At 42.0% G+C, this 20,907-nt stretch overlaps 1 protein-coding gene across 1 annotated transcript in view; it reads left to right on the top strand.

Annotated features, from left to right (window-relative positions):
* Nucleotides 1–1,554: 1,554 nt before the first annotated feature.
* Nucleotides 1,555–20,907, top strand: part of LOC135544324 (nuclear protein AMMECR1-like) — a 28,827-nt gene continuing 9,474 nt past the window's right edge. Inside the window, exons 1-2 of the mRNA XM_064971843.1 lie at nt 1,555–3,081; nt 15,844–15,954. Coding sequence (XP_064827915.1) covers nt 2,636–3,081; nt 15,844–15,954 — 557 coding nt within the window. The 5' untranslated portion in view covers nt 1,555–2,635. The remainder of the gene's footprint in view (nt 3,082–15,843; nt 15,955–20,907) is intronic.

Here is a 20,907-nt window from a genome sequence, read left to right on the forward strand (position 1 = left end):
TGTCATATTGCTGAGTCTACCTTTTATTAAAGGACATGTGGCAAGTAGTTTGCTGCTCTTGCAAAGAACCATCTGCAATATACAGTAGTTCAAAAGAAGATGGGCAACACACTGCAAAAGGTTTGAGCGCTTCAAGCTGATGCTCATTCATTCAGCCTAGCAGCTTAGAGGGCTCTGTATGTGTGTTCTCTCCAAACCTGCCTGATCTGATCTGCCTTGCTCAGCGCTGAGAAACCTTACTGTCATCCATTTTAAGCCCTCATTTAGGGAGCAGCCAGTCATCTGCAGAGGTGTAAACATTGCCTGGCTACCCATCCACATCGCTACAGCCAACTAATGTTTCTTCTCCACGATGAGTCTGGATTCCCCCCCCCCCCCCGATGATTTCTAGCACGTCAACACATTCTGACTTTTCAGATTGGTCCCAGAAACCGATGGGTTGGGCCAGAGCCGGCCTACATGACGATGTTAACTTTGATACTCTGATTGGTTAGATTTGTTAGAGGCGATCCAATCGCTGATGAATTTTTGTACCTCATCCCTCATTTTGAAGTCACACAAACGACTTATAGGATGGCAGTTTCAGACTGAATGTACTGTATGTACCGATCCATATAACAGTGTAATTAAATTCAGAGTGAGTCCTCAGGCAAGTGTAAACCTACACTTTTAGTGCAAGCATCTCATGTTCTGACCTTGGTATCACTCCCTCACTTACAGTACAAATGTGAAAGATCATAAGAGAACGGTCTTTGGTTTTGTGAGCTTACTTTTGCCATCTTTGGGGTCAATGATTAGGATAGGAAACTTTCCCAATATAAAGCTGATTCGTCCTTGTACGGCAGACCTCACTTGGGGATGTGAACCCTCGTTCATAACAACGACAACACTACTTAAGGTTTCAGGGGTGTTGATGTCATTGTATGATCATGGCTAGAGCTCATTAGATAACTAGTTTACGTCTACACCCCAACAACTGTCAGAGCCCACCATGTGATCTGAGTTATGACACCACGAACGATGGTTCCCAGTTGGTCCGTTATAGCCTAAAACCAGGCAGGTACTGTATGGTGATGTACCACCTAGGTTACACAATTATTACACTGTACATGCCTGTGTAACAGCAATATAATAAAGAGTTTACATTTCGGTTGGTAACTTGAACAGCATGGACCAATCTATTTTCAGTAGCCTATATTGGTATTTTGATAGTCTAATATCGTGAGGAATCGAATCCAATTTTCAAGTCTGCTATTCCTAAATCCCTCGCGCGGGCAGTCGATTCTGGAGAGCAGCTGATCACCTGCAACAAGAGGGCGGACGGCACATTTTACGACTGCAACGAAAAGGATTTGAAGGGATGCATGTTTGCTTTCTCTAAGTGAAGTCGGATACAAATTGTCTAAAGGAGCACAATTAGTAAATGAGAAATTGCAATCGAACATCGGCATCCTCACGCAGTTGAGGCCAAGTTGATTAGGAACTGAGGATAGCACAAGCAGCATTTTTTTCTGCGTAATTCGCAGCAAGAATTCTGATTTGACACGGACAGCATACGGTGAGACTACGCATTATGCGTAGGAATCGATCGCAAAACATTTCCTGGATCCTATTTCGGCGTTGAGAAGGTAAATACTGTCAGTGACTACAGATGATCACAGGTCCCCCCCTCCCCAACAGCACAGGCTATCAGGCAAATGGTAGCCGCTGTGAGTCGGGCGAAGAGCGAGAGACCAAACCCGGAGGATTTCGGACAGATGGAATAGAAAGAATGCTGCTCTCTCAAAATGCAGCACAGTAGACGGATAAGCTGACCAAACAAATATACAGCAAACTTTCAGCGCTGATTATGACGCTGGGGTTTAAATAATATGTTTTAAACTGTCCGAGAACTGACAAAATGCATGTGCAAACTGATCAGCTGGATTGTTGAAATGACTTGGTCGGCGCTGACGCTGTCTGATGGCTCAAACTGCATAATAGCCAAATGGCATTTTATTTTGCGTCGACTTGACGTTTGGATCTCCAATAGTGGATCAGTTGTCTAGCTAAAAGTTCGGATGAAAGTAAACACCTGGTGCAATGTTAAACTACATGGTCCGGAGCGTAATGTACTGTTCGTGCTGAAGCGTATGGGTCCTGCGTACTCAAGCTCCCGACTCCCACACAAAAAGGATTGTCTCTGTTGCGGGGGGTGCAGTGCAGTAGCTGTCACAGCTCCACATCTGGCTACTGACTGGATAGTTAACTAGCTAGCTAGCTAACTGTTTTTCCTCTTGGGAAGCTAGTGAGGTTGAATGAGTTTCTGCATCATTCGAGAGAAAGATTGCTTTGTGAAATCACCTCGGTGGTTATCGTGTTCCGAAGGGACCTGTATTTTGGACAATATCTGAGATCAATCGAACAGTTTGAAGTGATTCACGGCTGTCTTCTTAGCGAAAACACATAAGGACTTTGCGTAAGTCACGTATTTTTAAAGGTAAAGATAGGGTGACATTGCAGTCTCATCATATTGGATATAACGTCGCCCGACAAAAAAAAAGTGAAAGTGGGGCATTGTCCGTCACACGTATTAACGCAGTGGGATTTGTACGTCTGGTCGGCGTTCCCCCCCACCCTTCCCTTGGTGACGGTGATGGGTCGGAAGCGGTGTGTCGGTGCAGATTGTTCCAAGATGGCGGCCGGGTGCTGCGGGGTGAAGAAGCAGAAGCTGTCGGGATCCCCCGGGTCGGGGGGTCCTGGCGGGGTGGGGGCGGGAAACGGAGTGGCAGGGACCGGACATTGTGGATCGGACTTGGGGATTGGTTCCTCCTCGACTGTGGCGGCAGGGAACATGAATCGAGTGAACGGCCTGGGGTGTCCTGGGGGTAGTAGTAGTAGCACCAACGCGTTGTCCCCAACCCCGGGAGGCTACAACTCAACTGGCCTCTCCCCGAATCTAAGCCCGGGATCTGGTTCGGGAAGTGGAGGCAGGAAGATGGTTGTTTCGGCGGAGATGTGCTGCTTCTGTTTCGACGTGCTTTATTGCCATCTGTATGGATACCAACCTCCCCGAACACCTAGGTTTACAAACGATTCCTAGTAAGTTTCGTCCTAATATTATGTTGTTAAGTAGTAGCTACTATTGCTAACGTTAATGACTGAATAAGCAATGTTATCGACTGTGTAGTAAACGTTCTTACCTAACGTTAGCCAGCAAGTTACAGCAAGCAGATAACTAAACAATTGTAATGTAGTAGTGAAAATAAAAGTAAATTGGTTGAGCTGTGCAACTTTCGTAAATTAATATATTGCTGCTGCTACTTGGATAAAGTTTACTTTCACTGGGCGGTGTGGTGCTTACGTCTGCTAGCTAGCTCAACAAAGAAAAACAGTAGCTAGTTAGCATTAAAGGCTACGTTAGCTTGGTAGCAGCAAGGGCGAGTTTCAACTTTACAGTTTAGAAAGTTTAGAAAACACCACACAATTGTTGTGTTACGGCGCGTGGTGTGTTTGTCTATTTTTTTCCCGTGTTGTGAAAATGACACGGCTTGATTTTATTCCTTCATCCAAAGTCGAGATCTAGAATTTAACTAGCTGCCTTGTCTGTGTCAATCGACCATGACAGAGGACGGGTTTCCACTAGATAGGCCAGCGGCAAAGTCAAAAAATTGGCTGTATCGTATAAAACCAACGTTTTACCTTTTTGGTTTTAGTTCAAGGTTAGGGTTAGGCATACAGCTAGCAGCGTGTCTCATAAAGCCTCATTACACATTGACTTGCTCGATGTGGCAACACCAAAGATGCTATTCGATACGCAAAAAAATGTGAACCACATCGACGGAGTTATACCTGACAGGTATAATCGACGATTCTGATCAGTGATGACACAGGGGCCTACGATTAAAATACGATCTAGCCTGTGTTTCAGACAACTATAGACATACCTATTTGATGCAAAGACTATCAGGCTGTGAGATTGACTATACCTAACTACATTGCTTGTTTACAAAAACCGTAAGGATTAATTATAGAGACCCCCTCTAGTAATTTAATAGGATATGTCATAAACCCTCAAAGTTACAGAATGGATTCAAAATGGCAGCCATATTGGTCAGGGAGAAACCCAAACCAGTCTATTTGGAATGAACAGCAGAAGAGGTATAGTCCTGATTTTACTTTTGCAGGAAAATAAATGTACCTCATGTGATATGTACATTGTGTAATATAATTATTGTCATATGATTGTGTTTTGGGTTTATACACATTATGGGTTTTATATGCGTTTTCTGTATCCTCTAAAAATATGTAAACCATAAATGTAAAAAAAAAAATATTTATTGGAAAGCTGCAAATGATATTATATGATACAATATCAGTGCTTATTGCATTTACAACTTGTCTAAATCCTACCGTCAACTGATTTGACAGTGTATGGCTGTGGATTGACGACATTGTTTGAATGGAATGTTATATTGGCAGTTAATTTGAAAAATGTATGGAACCATTCCTCTAAAACTGTCTGGCTAGCTGACAAACATACAGTGCAGATAAATTCTCCAAATGCATTTTTATTTTTTTACACTGTTTTATCACAGCACTGGTAAGCCATGGTTGCTCAATTACCTGACCAACATGGCTGACCTTTGGACCATCATATGAAGTTTCATGTCCATTCTAGTATTCTTATTAGTAGCCTACAACCTTTGTTTTGGTTTATGATCGTGTAATTTACAGTTGTCCTAAACTCAAGTCATAACTGACATTCTTCAAGAATCCATACAGCATTGAATGTAATAACCATTAAAAAGCTGGACAGCTTCTACATATTGTTCATTTAAAGGGGGTGGTTTGTCCACAACACATTCATGACTAGAGACAATATTTTATGCAATATTAGGCCTACATTTACCAATGGCATTGTGTTAAAAACCCAATATGTGTATTTTGTGTTGGTAATGACAGTCTACACACTTAGTTAGGCATACATCATTACATCATCAGTTATTACAGCCAATCTACAGCCAAAGTAGCTTTAGGGAGCTGTTGTCATGGTCGCCTTTCCTTGCTCACAGTAAACATTGGGATGATATTTTTAATGAGATGCCAATGTACTTTTCTCCTCTAAGGCTGTTAAAATGGTAATTGGCCATTGTACAGCTAGATAACTGGGAAGCATTCTCTGCATACTAGTGTGCAAGACCACATTTTAACAGATAGGCATGTCAATAACAAACCAAATATGGCTCTCAGCCACCTTTTTGTAGCATTGTTACAACCATATACATTTCACACGGACTTTGTCTATACACACAAGTGTTTATTAAAAGAAAACACCAATGGGGGGTACACACAAGTGTTAACTAGTATATTAGTGCTGTGCCTTCATTTCAAAGTAAAATCAACATCCTGTCCATTCTATATCAATGTAGATGTTTGAAACATTAATGGGAGGCCTGGAGACAAACTCTATTGATACCATTCATTTCAACATTGTTTTCTTCTTTATAGCAAAATCCTGACAACATGCAGTCATTTCTTCCTTACTATATTTAACACACCATTTTTTCCAAATGTATAATAATTGCCTGCTTAAAACATACTTATGCGTCAAGGCATTTTGACATGTTTTTTTTAGGGACAATAATGTATGACTATCTTATAGATACAGAGTTTTACCACCCACCTTTATCATCATGCCTTTTGGAAATGGCCAGACATTTGTTTCTATAGATATGTCAGCGAAAGGATGCATATTTATATTTAACATATTCATCTCTTTGCAATCTCCCTTTTAGTTATTTAGCAGACGCTCTTATCCAGAGCCAATTACAGGAGCAATTATGGTTAAGTGCCTTGCTCAAGGGAAATGTCGACAGGTTTTTCACCTAGTCAGTCCGGGGATGCAACCTCTCAGTTACTGGCCCAACGCTCTTAACCACTAGGCTACCTGTCGCCCTGCTAGGCTACCTCACAAAAATGCATAAACCGGATCACATAAAGTATATGCTTCCCATTTTTGTTAATGTTGGATAGAGGAAGAGTAGCGGTAGAGCCATTGATTGAGAGTTGGACACTTGATTCCAGGTCTCCGTTTACACGCGCTGGGATTTCTTGACTTAGAGGTCTATGTATAGACTTACTAGTGTGAGAATCCTGGTAGCTGTTAGTTTATTGGAGGTGATTTCCCCTTGATTCCTAAGTACCAGCTCAGTGTCTGTTTAACAGTGAAACTAATTCAGCCTCAATAGACAGTTCTGTCACAAGTCGAACATCTTGTGTATGTTGGGGATACTCCGTATTCACCCAGTCTGAATCAGTGTGTTTTGTGAGTGTTACATGAAGCAGTAACCTGATAGTGCTCAGGGCCATGGTGATGATGCACTGTAATCTGTTGATCCGTTTGATGAACACTGTCCTAGGATTTAGGGGTCAAGTGAAAGTTCTGCCTGATGTCAGAAAATGGGACCGAAAATCCAAGCAGAGTGAGGCAGATGGAAAGGGGTGGAGGAGGTTGAAAGCCCAGTTTCATTTTCATTCATTGGGAATTTCCATGTGAAAGAATTTATTTGATATCCAGTTCCGCTCTTTTGGGAAGATTGAAACAAAACCTGAAAAAAATGTGTTGGGCTGTATTTCTTCAATAGAAGGCATCTCATACATTCACATTCATATGCTTGTTTGAAGTTACACATTCTTAAATAGGGAATTGATCACCCAGAGGTAGTTGTTTGCAACATGCTTGTAATGTTGGGATGTAATGCAGAGGGAAGAGATGAGTAATGCCATGACGGGTATACTAGAGGCAACAGCATACACATATGTTCAAGCCCCTCCCTGCTGTTCTGGCATTAGTATGGTACTAATACAGAGAGTGCTGTCTGCAATCTCTTTCCAGCTATGAAGACAAGGAACTGAACACCGCTCTGCTTTTCTATATTTTAACACCGGTGTCATCTTTATGCTAATTTTAGATTTGAATGGCAAGGGCTTTCCCTGTGTTGAGAGACTCAGTTCCTCTCCAAGTCTACCCCCGCTTGCATTAGCCTATATGTCTAAAATGGAGATGGGAGTAGTCTGATCCATCCAGGCCAGTGTGTTTACCACCAGGAGGATTCACCTGATCAGCGTGGATCAGCTCCAAGAGGGGGGTTGTTGACATAACCATGGCTGTATAATATAGTTGCTCTACCAGGGCTCAAATGAACATTAAACTTACCTCAGGCCTCGTGCTCGATTTATTCTAGACTACTAGAATGTGGTAGATGAACTGGGCCTGCCAGGTTGAAACCGCGTGCCACACACAACATGGTGGTTTCTGCTTGAGGAACTGATGATGTGAGGAACATGACACCAGCCCCCCCCCACACCCCATCTGATCTCTGCACACACTCCTGCCCACATCACCAGCTCCACCTGTGACCCATAAATCAGAAGCCAAAGGAGTGTAATATGTGCCCATATGCATGTGACTTATGACAATTTTGAATCTCCTGAATAATTGCCCCCTCAGTGTGAAAGCTGGCACTAAGCTGGGACTGGGTGCTATAGTGCAATGTGTAATTGTGACTATGGTGGGCAGTGATGTCATCAGGACTGATTAGTAGTCAGTCTGCAGTGGGAAGGTGTCTGTGTGTGAACTGGGCTCCAGATGTAGCAATGCGCATTAAAACGCCCCTGCAGCCTTTTCTAGTGTTTCCACTGTTTGGGGATGGCACTTATTTGAATGGACTGATTGGTATAGAGGAGAGGATTTGAAGCACCTCCTAAAACATTTCATGCGATGACATACCCCTTCATCTGAACTAATATGTACCTGTCAAGTTCTTCCATTTGGTTCGTTCCTCGTCAAAAAGCACCAGAAAGAGGATTGACACCCACCATCTTAGATGGTTCTGAAATAGTTTCTGTTGTTAGAAACAGATCAGATTAGCATAACTTTAACATTATTTTGCCGCAGCACCATACTACTTGTTAGACATAGGGAACTGATACTGTATACTCATTGGTGTAGTGGGTTTGGTGTCCATGGGTGGTCTTTGACAATTTATTGGGATTCCTCATGTCTCAGTCATTTATAGAAAAAAAGTTTGGTCCCAATTGACTGTTGAGTACTATATTTATTATATAAGTCCTATAAATTAAAAGGCCAATTAAGGTGCAATCAATTAGCTTAATTTCTCACAGATCAAATAATATACAAATAAAAAATCAATGTCGCAGGATTGCTAATCTTATATGTTTCTAACTATATATATATTATTTCAGACAATCAGAGATGGTGTGTGTAATGGCTTGCTGAAATGTATTTGACTTAGTCACTCAGTCCTAATTTAAAGCAGTGAGTAACTGGGCTCAGTTAAATATGCTTGACAAAGCTTTTTAAAAGCAGCCCTTGTTTGATGTGGGGGGACACTGTCTGTGTCCTCAGGGTTGGACCTCTGCAGTGCAGAACGCTGGTTCTCTGACTGGATTCCATCCCAATGTGTTTTTGTGAGTTGAGATGAAATCGTTTAGGCCTATCACGCGTTGCTACCCATCCATCACCAATGATCCATTCATCATGCTCTACTTTTTTTTATTTTAAATATTTACCTTTATTTTACTAGGCAAGTCAGTTAAGAACAAATTCTTATGTTCAATGACGGCCTAGGAACAGTGGGTTAACTGCCTGTTCAGGGGCAGAACGACAGATTTGTACCTTGTCAGCTCGGGGATTCGAACTAGTCCAACGCTCTAACCACTAGGCTACCCTGCCGCCCCAATCAGCAATGGATGGATACCAAATGGGTAGTGTTGGATCACCCTTTTACTCATGTACACTGAACAAAAATATAAACATAACATGCAACGATTTCAAAGATTTGACTGAGTTACAGTTCATATAAGGTAATCAGTCAATTGAAATGAATTCATTAGGACCTAATCTATAGATGTTACGTGACTGGGAATACAGATATGCAGGTAGGGGCGGGGATCAAAAAACAGTGCACATCTGGTGTGACCACCATTTGCCTCATGCCATGTGACACATCTCCTTTGCATGGAGTTGATCAGGCTGTGATTGTGGCCTGTGGATTGTTGTACCACTCCTCTTCAATGGCTGTGTGAAGTTGCTGGATATTGATGGGAACTGGAACACACTGTCATACACGTCAATTCAGAGATTCCCAAAAATGCTCAATGGGTGATATGTCAGGCGAGTTATGCTGACCATGGAAGAACTGGGACATTTTCAGCTTCCAGGAATTGTGTACAGATCCTTGTGACATGGGGTGTGCAATTATCATGCTAAAATATTTGGTGATGGTGGCAGATGAATGGCACAACAATATGCCTCAGGATCTCGTCACGGTATCTCTGCATTGAAATTTCCATTGATAAAATGCAATTGTATTTGTTGTCCATAGCTTATGCCTGCCCATACAATAAACCCACCACCACGATGGGTCACGGTGTTCACAATGTTGACATCAGTAAACCGCTTGCACACATGATGCCATCTGCCCGGTACAGTTGAAACCGGGATTCATCTGTGAAGCAAGCACTTTTCCAGCATGGCAGTAGCCATCGAATGTGAGCAGTTGCTCCCCATCGATGAGCAAATGTTGAAGTTTCAACGCTGAACTGCAGTCAGGTCAAGACCCTGGTGAGGACGACAAACATGAAGATGAGTTTCCCTGAGACGGTTTCTGACAGTTTATGCACAGTTTCATCAGCTGTCCGGGAGGTTGGTCTCATACGATCCAGTGGGTGTAGAATTCTGGTGTGGAGGTCCTGGACTGGTTTGGTTACACGTGGTCTTCGGTTGTGATGCCGGTTGGACATACTGACAAATTCTTTAAATTTACATTGGAAGCGGCTTATGGTAGAGAAATTAACATTCAATTCTCAGCCAACCGATCTGATGGACATTCCTGCAATCCGCATGCAAATTGCACGCTCCCTAAACTTGAGAGATGTGATATTGTGTTGTGTGACACAACTGCAAATTTTAGAGTGGCCTTTTATGGTCTCCAGCACAAGGTGCACCTGTGTAATGATCATGCTGTTTAATCAGCTTCTTGATATGCTACACCTGTCAGGTGCATGTATTATATTGTCAAAGGAGAAATGCCTTTTAACAGGGATTTAAACAAATTTGTGCACATAATTTGAGAGAAATAAGCTTTTGTGCATATGGACAATTTCTGTGATCTTTTATTTCAGCTCATGAAACATGGGTCCAACACTTTACATGTTGCGTTGATATTTTTTGTTCAGTGTAGTTTAATCACCCTTTAACACATGTTTAATTGAAATCATTGAGAATGTGTCTGCTCTTCACTCTTCAGGCACACACAGCAGTCTGGATGGGGGCTGGTATGGTATGTGAAGATGGTGTTGGCTGTGGGTGGGTGGGGGAATGGATGATGAGTGGAATCGTCAAGGACACAGTATGGCACGTGATGCAATAGGACATCCCTTTAGTATGTGGCCAGAAGGCTGGGATTACTCTTCAGAATGGGCACACAGAACCGAGTGGGAGCTCTGCCAAAAAAAGCTAGAGTAGAGGGACAGAGGAAAAATTGCCTGAATTACGCATAGCATAGTGAGCATCTAATAGGGGCCTGGGGAATATAATAATTTAATTTTGATTCTCGGGGGTCAGTGGACACAAAGACAATCATTCTGCTGTGTTGTTACCTGCCTGAACGGCAAAGATGATTTTTATTTTTTCTAGCTTTTTAAACCCAGGACACTCCCACAGTCTCCCTTTCATATCTGAAGTGCCCAATGGTCTGGTGTGCTATTTTCGTGACTCGGCCATGTTTTTTTTTTAGAAAGATTCTTTTGTTTGCTCAGACCTCATGGTGTGATTGATTTATCAGCAGTTCATTAAGATAAATCCATGTTGACTCGCAGGAGTCTGGCTTTTGTAACACACTGAACCCATCAACCCTGTCACCCCTCCCCCCAGAACTCTTAACACTCACCATAGAATGTTTAGTTAGCAGGCATAACTGGCCGCTCACTCGCAAGAGATTTATCATGGATTCTTGTCAGGAAACTGTATGATAGACAAATGTTCTAACTGAAATCCTTTTGAAGTAGAATTTCACGGTTTGGAAATGGAACCTCCGCTTTTGTCAGACCAATGGAAAACAGTCATTAAAGGTGGTCTTTCACCCCACAATGGTGACTGGGGTCACAACTGTAGCTCTTGTCAAATGTCCCTACCTCTGCACTTGCTTTCCCATAGATTAATGTCTTGGCTCACACAGCCTCTCTCAGGCTGCTGCTCACCTTATTTGCCAAGAGGTTCATCAGCCAGATTAAAAGCGATTCATTTTAAGTAGGGAGCTGCAGGCTGCGACCGTCAGTCTCTTGGGTTGGGTAGGTCTCTACTGCATAGCCAGGAAGTGGCCCGCCTGACGGATGGACTGACTCACTCACTGGCTGTCTGGAGGAGCTTGTCTGTCTGAAGTCAACCTATTACAGCAGAGCTGCCCACTCGCTTCAAAAGTATGGAGTTGTCTGTCTGTCCCTTGAGAGATCACTTCTTATTAGGATCAACTGACATCAATCAAGCAAGTTTGCGATGCCTCTGTCTTACACACACACTCACTCAGACATACTTTTTTTCCTCTGTGCAGTCTTCCTCCTCTCTACAGTCTTCTTTCAGACTGTGAAGTGTTTGTCCACTGTTGTTATTTCCAGGCGCTTATTGAGTGCTGTCTGTGCAGTCCAGAGAGTACTTGATTTTAATGTAGATTGCTCCTCAGCTATTCCTCACTCTGAACACATGTTGAGGATTAAGAATATTGACATTGTTGATTAGTAAGCAACTGACTTCTCTCTCCACCTCCTTTCCTTACTCTATCATATTCTTTCCCAAGACCGTCTTTCCTCCCTCCCCTCTGTATTGCCCCGGCTTTTAAATATACATGAAGTCATGAGCTTCAAGAAAGGCATTGATACTAAGAATAGGTACATTTTCTTTTCCTGGCCCTTTCTTTTTGAGGTGGTCATCATGGTAGATGTATCTACCTCCACATTGTGCCCTACTGGACTGATGTAATTCTTCTTCTGGGGAAGTGAGCTCATACAATGGAGAGTGTATTAATACTCAGCTCAGAGACGTCTCCTTAAGTATGAATGAGGCTGGAACCCTCATACGTCATCCTTCTCTGCCCAGATCAGGACTAGTTAAGCTATTTGAAAGTGGTCTATATTAACAAAGTGTATTAACCCATGCAAGTATTAGCCTTTTGTGTGGGAAAATACTTAGTTAGTGACAGTAATCCTAGGGGTAATTGAGAAAAGGTGCAAAATCTCTTAGGTGATTTGAGGGCTAAGAGGTGGAGCTGCTGCCATGCTTTTAGGTGATTAATTGGACACGCTAATCTGCAATATTCCCTGCATATAAACATATTGTGTTGGTGTGTTAAACATGTACAGTTGAAGTTGGAAGTTTACATACATTTTAGCCAAATACATTCCATCTCGGTTTTTCACCATTCCTGACATTTAATCCTAGTAAAAATTCCCTGTCTTAGGTCAGTTAGTATCACCACTTTATTTTAAGAATGTGAAATGTCAGAATAATAGCAGAGATAATGAGTTATTTCAGCTTTTATTTCTTTTATCGCATTCCCAGTGGGTCAGAAGTTTACATACACTCAATTTGTATTTGGTAGCATTGCCTTTAAATTGTTTAACTTGGGTTAATTGTTTTGGGGAGCCTTCCACAAGCTTCCCACAATAAGTTGGGTGAATTTTGGCCCATTCCTCATTCCAGAGCTGGTGTAACTCAGTCAGGTTGGTAGGCCTCCTTGCTCGCACACGCTTTTTCAGTTCTGCCCATACATTTTCTATGGGATTGAGGTCAGGGCTTTGTGATGGCCACTCCAATACCTTGACTTTGTTGTCCATAAGCCATTTTGCCACAACTTGGAAGTATGCTTGGGGTCATTATCCATTTGGAAGACCCAGTTGCGACCAAGCATTAACTTCTTGACTGACGTCTTGAGATGTTGCTTCAATATATCCACATCATTTTCCTTCCTCACAATGCCATCTATTTTGTGGAGTGCACCAGTCCCTCCTGCAGCAAAGCACCCCCAAAACATGATGCTGCCACCTCCGTGCTTCACGACTGGGATGGTGTTCTCAGCTTGCAAGCCTCACAACATGATGCTGCCACCTCCATGCTTCACGACTGGGATGGTGTTCTTCAGCTTGCAAGCCTCCCCCTTTTCCTCCAAACATAACAAAGGTCATTATGTCCAAACAGTTCTATTTTTGTTTCATCAGACCAGAGGACATTTCTCCAAAAAGTACGATCTTTGTCCCCATGTGCAGTTGGTTGCAAACCGTAGTCTTACTTTTTTATGGCGGTTTTGGAGCAGTGGCTTCTTCCTTCCTGAGCTGCCTTTCAGGTTATGACGTTATAGGACTCGTTTTACTGTGGATATAGATACCTTTGTACCTGTTTCCTCCGGCATCTTCACAAGGTCCTTTGCTGTTGCTCTGGGAATGATTTGCACTTTTCACACCAAAGTACGTTCATCTCTAGGAGACAGAACACGTCTCCTTCCTGAGCGCTATGGCGGCTGCGTGGTCCCATGGTGTTTATACTTGTACAGATGAACGTTGTACCTTCAGGCGTTTGGAAATTGCTCCCAAGGATGAACCAGACTTTTTTTTCCTGAGGTCTTGGCTGATTTCTTTTGATTTTCCCATCCATGATGTCAAGCAAAGATGCACTGGGTTTGAAAGTAGGCCTTGAAATACATCCACAGGTACACCTCCAGTTGACTGAAATTATGTCGATTAGCCAATCAGAAGTTTCTAAAGCCATGACATCATTTTCTGGAATTTTCCAAGCTGTTTAAAGGCACAGTCAACTTAGTGTATGTAAACTTCTGACCCACTGGAATTGTGATACATATATTATTTCATTTATAATTCAATCTGTAAACAATTGTTGGAAAAAGTTACTTGTGTCATTCACAAAGTTGATGTCCTAACCGATTTGTCAAAACTATAGTTTGTTAGCAAGACATTTGTGGAGTGGTTGAAAAATTATTTTTAATGACTCCAACCTAAGTGTATGTAAACTTCTGACTTCAACTGTGTGTGTTGTTTTTTGTTGGTAGAGACTAAACACAACATGTAGGCTACTGAGGGTACGTTGTCAGTTTACAGAGAACACAAAGCAGTATATCTGCTGGTGCACAATTCTCTGGGCACACATAACGCAAGACAAAATGTCACTGACTGCTGCCTCGCTTGATTTTAAAATGGATTTTAGCTCCCAATGCGCAGTCAAACTCAAACTATGGTGCTGACTGAGTCTATATGGCCATGACAAACAGGCAGAGTAAACTGGACAGGTTGCTGCTTTGACAGAAAAGGTTAACTGTACTTTGATCCAGAGAACACCTGAATGTAAAACCAGAGAGTTATGCTATGCCTAATAGCAAACTGTAACAGAAACCTCATGTAGCAATCTTATTTTTAGTACTTGCTATACACATTGTCAATCAATATCTGTCAGTGCAATGTTAGTTGAGAAAGACCTTTGTTGTCAGTGTCACCACTAGGAATGTGAGAAATCAATTCAAATATTGTGTCCACAATTGTTTTTCTCAACCCTACAGCGCATTCAAAAAGTATTCAGACCCCTTGACTTTTTCCACATTTTGTTACGTTATAGCCTTATTCTGAAATCAAATAAGTAGTCCCCCCCATCAATCTACACACTATACCCCATAATGACGAAGCAAAAACAGGATTAGAAATTTTTGCTAATTTATTAAAATTAATTTTAAAAACTGAAATATCACATTTACATAAGTATTCAGACCCTTTATTCAGTACTTTGTTGAAGCACCTTTGGCAGCGATTAAAGCCTTGAGTCTTTTGGGGTATGATGCTACAAGCTTGGCACACCTGTATTTGGGGAGTTTCTCCCATTCTTCTCTGCAGATCCTCTCAAGCTATGTCTCGTTGAATGGGGAGTGACGCTGCGCAGCTATTTTCAGGTTTCTCCAGAGATGTTCGATTGGGTTCAATCCGGGCTCTGGCTGGGCCACTAAACGACATTCAGAGTCTTGTCCCGAAGCCACTCCTGCATTGTCTTGGCTGCATGCTTAGGTTCGTTGTCCTGTTGGAAGGTAAACCTTTGCCCCAGTCTGAGGTTCTGAGTGCTCTGGAGCAGGTTTTCATCAAGGATCTCTGTACTTTGCTCTGTTCATCATTCCCTCGATCCTGACTAGTCTCCAAGTCCTTGCCTCTGAAAAACATTCCCACAGCATGATGCTGCCACCACCATGCTTTACCGTAGGGATGGTATTGCCCAGGTGATGAGTGGTGCCAGGTTTCCTCCAGACGTGATGCTTGGCATTCAGGCCAAAGAGTTCAATCTTGGTTTCATCAGACCAGATAATCTTGTTTTTCATGGTCTGAGAGTCTTTAGGTGCCTTTTGGCAGACTCCAAGCGGGCTGTCATGTGCCTTTTACTGAGGAGTGGCTTCCGTCTGGCCACTCTACCATAATGTCCTGATTGGTGGAGTGCTGCAGAGATGGTTGTCCTTCTGGAAGATTCTCCCATCTCCACAGAGGAGCTCTAGAACTCTGTCAGAGTGACCATCGGGTTCTTAGTCACCTCCCTATAGATTGATGAGAAAAATAAATAATTGAATCAATTTTAGAATAACACTATAATGTTGAAAAAGTCAAGGGGTCTTAATACTTTCCAAACACACTGTAAGTGAATACTGGACCTTCAAACTATGTATTGGGCCAATATTTTAACTGATGTTCTAATGTGTTTAACTCTAAAGGTCCTAACATTGTCTTCCCTTCTTTCTCTTACAGCCCGCTGTTTGTCACATGGAAAATAGGCAGAGACAAGCGGTTGAGGGGATGTATAGGTACATTTTCTGCCATGAACCTCCACCCAGGACTCAGGGAGTACACCCTTACCAGGTACGCCACTCTCTTAACTTGATCATACCCAGAGTTCCAAGCATGTACTGTATTCTTCTTTAGGCTGAACCACTGATATCAGTCTTTACATTGTCTGGCTTTTCCCCTAAACACAAGTCTTCCCAGGAACCGACATTAGCGCTGGCCCGGGGCCAATGAAAACATGTCGGATTAGTGGATCTCGTCAGTCACTGTCCCGACTGGCCCAGTAACTTTTCAGTTTATTTTTGCGTTCCAGTTGAACATTTACCTGCTCTGTTGCAATCTACCATTTATGTAAAACCATTGAAGACTACACACCGAACAGTCATGGTATTTGTATTTGAGCAATATGATTGGCCGCTCATTCAAGCATCACCACACTCCCGCAATTGACATTAGTTGATACCTTAAGCTGTCCAGAGCAAAAATATGCATTCATTCATCCATTTGCGGAGCTTATTTATTTTAGGGAAGGTGATTTACAAAAGTAAACCTTCAATAGTGAACATACTAGCAATATGCTGGCTACTGTTGATAGTCTGCACAAAAACACCTACTATTCATCTTGGCTGGCCTACTGTAGCCATTCGATATATTGCCTTTGTCTTAAAGACTAACTTTCATTTAAAAAAAAAAAAATTTGATCGAAAACCAGATGATTTAGACATAGTTGTATAGAAATATGTGAATTCTGGTCTTTATTTTGACAGTTCGTTACAAAATGTATATATTTTGGACTTTTAGTAGTAGATCTAGCTCTTTTTGCCCCTAGCGCTTCAACTCTTACCATTGATAAAGGAACTGTAGGAACACTTATGTCATCTCAAGGGAGGGGTTCGGTATGAAATACATTCCCTTCTAGATGTGCTGGGTGGTACCACCTCAGGTCTTACTATAAAATCAGGTGACAGTGTGCCTTATTTGGCAATGGACTTGGTAAGTGGAGTGTGCCACTATATTTTGCGTGACGCTTCCTTGACTAGACTACTGACGTTACACAATTTAAAAGGCAGTAAGGCACATTTCCGTCTATGACCAAATTAGAACTTTTTGCTTAGCGTTTCATAAAGATCTATGCACTTTTTTTACAAAGGAAAACAACATGTAGACTTTGAGGATTCTACGTTTATATTCATAGCTACATTCATTTTAAGAAGAAATAGATGACATTGGTGGTCATGTCAAGTCGTTGTATTTTTTCCCAACTGCTATGCCCGATCGGTGGCACAGTCCGCTCGACGGTTGCAGTTCAGTGGTTGTGAATTCTAATCCCACATGGGGCAGATATATATATTTTCTTCACATCCTTCATATTATGCAAACCGTGCCCACTCACTTCTAATTCTGAAAAGTAAAAGCATACCTGGGAGAGGGGTCGGCCTGGTAGTAGTAGGGGTTTGGGCTTGGGTACCGTATAAATCTGTGAGTTCATTTGACCATTGGAAAAAAAGCAACTGCGTAAAAACTGTAATGCAGATCGAAATGAATTGAGCCTTTAATCTTAATTTTCAAGGTGAAGATGGCACTTTTCTTCCCAACACAATACCGCAATGCCTCATTTCAAAGATTTGTTTTGCACACCATGGGGATGGTGAACTTTGACCGCAAGTGGCAATACATGTCAGGAACTCTGTGCCTGACCATCATGTTATTATCAGAGCATGTCAGTGGACTTCTGGTAATTATGTTTTAGTGAGAAAGTGTTGGGATCAGGTACAACTATTTTTACTCACCCCAAAAACTAATATTTATGAGCAGTAAATTCTCACCTTTGATGGCCACTGGCACGCTGGAGTGTGCTCTTCAAAGATGAATCCCATTTTCAACTGTACAGGGCAGATAGCGTGTATGGCGTTGTGTTAAGCGAGCGCTTTGCTCAACGTTGTAAACAGAGTGCCCCATGGTGGCGGTGGGGTTATGGTATGGGCAGGTATAAGCTACGGACAATGAACACAATTGCATTTTCAAATAAAAAATAGAATCAAATTTTATGTCACGTGCCGAATACAACCTTACTGTAAAATGCTTATTTACAAGCCCTTAACCAACAATGTAGTTTTAAGAAAAGAAGAGTTAAGAAAAAGATTTGCTAAACAAAAATAAAATAAATGAGCAACAATAAAATAACAATAACGAGGCTATATACAGGGGGTACCGATTCAATGTGCGGGCTACATGTTAGTCGAGGTAATTGAAATAATATGTACATGTAGGTAGGCGTAAAGTGACTCAATGGCACTTTACCGTGACGAAATCCTGAGGCCTAATGTCGTGCCATTCAGCCTCCGCCATCACCTCATGTTTCAGCAGGATAATGCATGGCCCCATGTCACAAGGATCTGTACACAATTCCAGGAGGCTGAAAATATCGGCAGTTTTTCCATGGCCTGCGTACTCATCAGACATGTCACCCATTGAGCATGTTTGGGATGCTCTGGATCAACATGTATGACAGCGTGTTCCAGTTTGCCAATATCCAGCAATTTCACACAGACGTTGAAGAGGAGTGGTACAGCATTCCACAGGCCATAATCAACAGCCTGATCAACTCTGTGAAGGAGATGTCGCACTGCATGAGGCAAATGCTGGACATGCCAGATACTGACTGGCTTTCCGATCCACGCCCCTACTTAAAAAAAAAGGTACCTGTGACCAACAGATGCATATCTGTATTCCCAGTCATGTGAAAGCCATAGATGAAGGCCAAATTAATTTATTTGAGTTGACTGTAGAATCTCAGTAAACTCTTTTTGAAGTTGTTGCGTTTTATAGTTTTGGTTCAGTGTGCATTACACAGCTTTTTATTACATATCATAATAACCAAATGTAGCCTATTAATAGCTGAATGCAGAGAGAATCATGGCAACCTATAGGCCCTGCATGAACCCAATGCATTTAAAAACCATGTCCGGGCAAGTAGAAATTATTTTTGGGCCAATGAGAAAAAAAAGTTAACGTTGGACCCTGCGCCCTCAGTGGAAGATAAAAGCAGAGCAGCTGGTTCTGACCCGTCAAGTACTATGAGACGGAGGGTGGTGAGCATGTGACTGGGGAGACGATTGTAGGCACTAGCAGGAGCACCGTGTCTGTGTTCTGTCTCCTGCTGGGATATCTCCACATTTTTGCCTCATAGGCATGAACAAAAAGAGAGGAGGGAAAAAAGGGATGACAGCAAATCTTTTGGGAGAAAACATTCACCCAACAGTTCCCTTTGGATATATTCAAGTAAACAATATGGCAGACATATTTTGAGTTCTCTGGGTGTGAATCTAGCTATCTTTTTGCGTTCTTATTATTCTGTCACTGAAAGGAACACCCACCATCATCGAAACAATTCTGTGTTGTTGGGTTTTGTAAGGAAATTGCTAATTCATTGGGGAGAAGCAGCATACCAGGTGGACAGGAACAAATAACACTATTTGAATGGGTGGGGGTGCACGTGAGACTGATCTGTAGCTCTCTATCTCTTTCTCACACACATACAGTGGCAAACACATTCACTCACAGGCACACATACTCACTGACATCTGGAACTGGTCTCCTATTGGCTACAAGTTAAGACTCCTGCCAGCCTCCTATTGGCCAGCGCTGTTGCTAGGATGACTCCACACGGAGGCCTGTAGAGGAGGTCATGCACTGCAACAGAGTTCAAACTTCTGCTGTCACAGAAAATGTCAAGTTTACTGGACTAAATCACTTAATTCATTTGATCTGATAACATAGGAGCCCTTACATTAATACTTAAGCAACATGTATTGTATTTATTTAGTTGGCATGCATATTTTTGAACAGCGTCAAGCAGAGTATTGGTGTGTTAACTGTGTTTACCCTACCTTTTGTTTTGGTTGAGTTCACCGTAGGTACAGTCGAGGTTTGAGGAGAATGTTTAAAAAAAAGTTTCCTCAGTGGATTGAACTGTATCTAGGTACCACAAATGGCAGGCCTCTCGGTTCATTTGTTTTTCAAGAGTTGGGAGGTTGGGGGAGGGGGAGAGCAGTGTGTTGTGAAGGGGAACCAAAAAAAACAGGACGAAGCGTCCAGATGAGGATGCCAATAAAGCTGAGGGTTTTGTTCACTCAGCCCGCCTGCCTCTGTGGGCACTAATGTCATTAGTGAGGCCTGGGGTACTTCTGGGAAAAAGGGGGCCTTTTGGTGTTTAACTCCAACAGTAACGTTATCAATATAACTGGCTTCTTTGATAAAATCAAAGATTATCCTTCATGTCTTGCATAAAAAAAGTAATGCTATGATTTTCTAGCTTGTTAGCCGTGTCTGACCATAAGGGCTGGGAGTTGCTAGGGAATCACGATACGATATTATCACGGTACTTAAGTGCCTATACGATATGTATTGCGATTCTATATGTATTGCGATACCGATGCTCCAAACATACGGCTCCCCATATGTCTGCTGCAGAGGAACAAGAGAGAGCCATGAAGAAAACTAGTTTTGTTCAGTAATGGAAATAAAAGTGCTGAAAACAAATTGGCTCCCTGTTTAAAAAGAAGATGGAGAACAAGCAACGAGGAAAAATAGTAAAGTTTTTGTGGAGGTACAGCTAACTAGCGCAAAATGTATATTAGAATATTGTCAAAACTATACAATCTATCGTCAAAAAGTAATATCCCAATATGCAACTACAGTGGGGCAAAAAAGTATTTAGTCAGCCACCAGTCGTGCAAGTTCTCCCATTTAAAAAGGTGAGAGAGGCCTGTAATTTTCATCATAGGTACACTTCAACTATGACAGACAAAATGAGGGGAAAACGTCCAGAAAATCACATTGTAGGATTTTTAATGAATTTATTTGCAAATTATGGTGGAAAATAAGTATTTGGTCACCTACAAACAAGCAAGATTTCTGGCTCTCACAGACTTCTTCTTTAAGAGGCTCCTTTGTCCTCCACTCGTTACCTATATTAATGGCACCTGTTTGAACTTGTTATCAGTATAAAAGACACCTGTCCACAAC

Source organism: Oncorhynchus masou, chromosome 8 (assembly GCF_036934945.1).
Source record: "Oncorhynchus masou masou isolate Uvic2021 chromosome 8, UVic_Omas_1.1, whole genome shotgun sequence".
Classification (NCBI taxonomy): Eukaryota; Metazoa; Chordata; class Actinopteri; order Salmoniformes; family Salmonidae; genus Oncorhynchus; species Oncorhynchus masou.